The 2,500-nt window shown below is 42.4% G+C and overlaps 1 protein-coding gene across 1 annotated transcript in view; it reads right to left on the bottom strand.

Annotated features, from left to right (window-relative positions):
* The window catches only part of IQCH (IQ motif containing H), a 52,299-nt gene that overhangs the window by 42,701 nt on the left and 7,098 nt on the right, over nucleotides 1–2,500 (bottom strand). The window contains exons 6-7 of the mRNA XM_031059691.1: nucleotides 1,154–1,265; nucleotides 319–447 (exon numbers count right to left, since the gene is read on the bottom strand). Coding sequence (XP_030915551.1) covers nucleotides 319–447; nucleotides 1,154–1,265 — 241 coding nt within the window. The remainder of the gene's footprint in view (nucleotides 1–318; nucleotides 448–1,153; nucleotides 1,266–2,500) is intronic.

Genomic DNA, 2,500 nt, shown 5'->3' with positions numbered 1-2,500 from the left:
GGCAAACAGAGGCCTGATCAGCTGGTGACACTCATGATTCCCAGCACCACTGGCTTAACACTGGGCAGAGCTTCAGATTTGGGTGCTTAAAATTTGAAACGTGCAGGTAGGAACCCAGCAATGAACAGGAACCAAACCCTCCCAGGGATGAAGAAAGAAATCTGATTCCTACCCAGTAGCAAGACACAGGATTTTCCTGTGCCTTATGCCCTGCAGAATTTGGTGAGTGCTCATCACAAAGCCCCTTCCTTGGCAGATAAAACCTGAGGGTGAAGCTGGAGGTGCAGCTGAAGGCTGTTTTCAGTGCTCTGTACTCACCTAGAGCTGATTTCTTGTGCTGCCTGGGGAACTGAGGGAAAGGAGCTGCTCTGGGCACAGCAGGAGCGGCTGGCAGAGCTCTCTGTGCTGCTGGGAGGATGAGCCTCTGGCCACTGAGGCTCAGGGCACCTACAAGCAGATGAAACTCCTGAGCAATTCCAGCTGGGAATGAAAAGGAATTCTTGGCAATGAAGAAAGAATTAAGCAAAGGTAGCCCCGAGTTCTGCATCACCACTACAAAAGCAGGAATTCCCTTTAATTGAAAGATTCCTATCTTTCAACAGTCAATATTTTACCTTGAAGGAAGGTGAGCTGTGCCTATAAAATTTGATATATAAAATATATATAAAATACATGTAAGATACTGCACCAGTGCTAATTCTGAAATATGTTTGCATATCTATAATTATATACTTGTACAATGCAATTTAGTATGCAGAATAGATGAGAATCAATTCTTGTAAAGCACAATATAATCATGCAATTACCACTAAAAACTGATTGCTAAAACAGTCCAAGCCTAGTTAAGACTGAACAATTAATAACCAGCTGTTGATCATGATCATTTGAGTGGCATTTAGACCAGAACCTCCACCACACACACAATTCTTCTTTGCAGCAGCAGCTGAGGCCTGTGAGTTCCAAGAGCTGCTCAGGGTGATGCTCACAGGATCCACACCCTCTATCACCCTACACCTGGAGCAAGCAGCCTAAAGCTCATCCCTATCCTTTGCAAGGTTTGAAATCACAATTCTTGGAAGCCTGCAGGAGGCAGGAAATTCAATTCCCAAATATCTGCTGCAAACAGCAGCACCCAGGGGCCTCTGGGACTCACTTTTTGGGGTGTCCTCTTCTAGCAGGGCTAAGGGAGAGCCCAGGGAGAGGAAGGCAGGCAAAGCCCAAGGGCTGCTGGCTGTGGGATCCTTCCCTGTCTTCTGACTGCACACCTGGGAAGAGACAGAACCTCCTCTGACACAGGGAAATCTGGGATTTACAGATTCACACATTCTCTACTCCTGCAGCAATAAATAATAAATACAATTTCTGCTGTGACTGTTTCATTAAGAATTAACAGTGCACCACTCCTTTTATTACTTGTGAACATGCTACAGTATTGTCTACTGTTGTTGCTTCAGTCGTTGAAAATAAAGTTAATTAAATTTAATTGATGTCTTGTGTACTATTTAATGAAGGAATCTCAGGAAGTTTGTATTTACAAGACTCTCCTTAAAACTGAGCAGTGTTTCTTGACAGAACAGTGTTAAAAAAGATAAAATGCATACAACAGGCAAGGAACCAGAAGGAAAAAGAAATACTTTAAAACATTAGCTTTTAATGAGTGATTATCAAGCTTTTAGTGCAATCCAAGCCACGACTGGGATCTTGGAACACTGTTGTGTCCTAATTATTGAATAACAGCACCCAGCAACTTTCTAAAAAGAGAGAAGGAACTCTCAAGAGGGAAATGAGACAGATCCAAATTAACTATTCTAATCTTTCCTCCCAATTTGTCTAACAATGCTGCCCACAAGAGAGAAGGGAGAGAAAATCTGCACTTTTTATCATCATAGAGAACCTTTCAGAGCAACCCCGGGCCCTCATCTCAGTTATGGCCATTCTGGAGCATTCTGTTTTAAGGGATGGAGTGGATGAATCCTCATGTCCTGGTGTTCCAAGAAAACAGCAATAACCATGGAACAAAGGTTAACTTGATGCCTGCTGCCATGTAAGTGACTTGATACTGAGAAAAGGAAATTATAAACCACATTTTCCTGCTCACCCTCAGCCCCAGCAGTCCGGCGGGGCCACAACAAAAATATATAAAAGGCAAGAAATAGAATTAAACAGTGATTCCTCTTCCAGACTGTCGCTGGTGGAGCAGTAGGGCAGCACTGATTTAACTCCTGGTCAGTTTTATCCTAATTTAAATGCCAGTTATGAGGTTTTGTTATGATAAACAGCACATGAAATATATTTGTTTTCATTGTGTTCATAGAGATGGAATAAACTGCAAGGAAAAGCAGTTCAGGTGCAGTGTGTGAGTTCAAAAGCAGCCTGGAGGCTTGGGTCTTTAATTTGTTTTTTTAATTGGAGATATTTAATTCTTTTTGCTGCATCCATTAATTTCTATAAAGTCCATGGGAGGTGTGATGTTAGAACAAGGGCTGATGCAACAGAAACG

The sequence above is a fragment of the Geospiza fortis genome, unplaced genomic scaffold (assembly GCF_000277835.1).
Source record: "Geospiza fortis unplaced genomic scaffold, GeoFor_1.0 scaffold2, whole genome shotgun sequence".
NCBI lineage: Eukaryota > Metazoa > Chordata > Aves > Passeriformes > Thraupidae > Geospiza > Geospiza fortis.
This window is presented reverse-complemented; position numbering and strand designations above follow the sequence as displayed.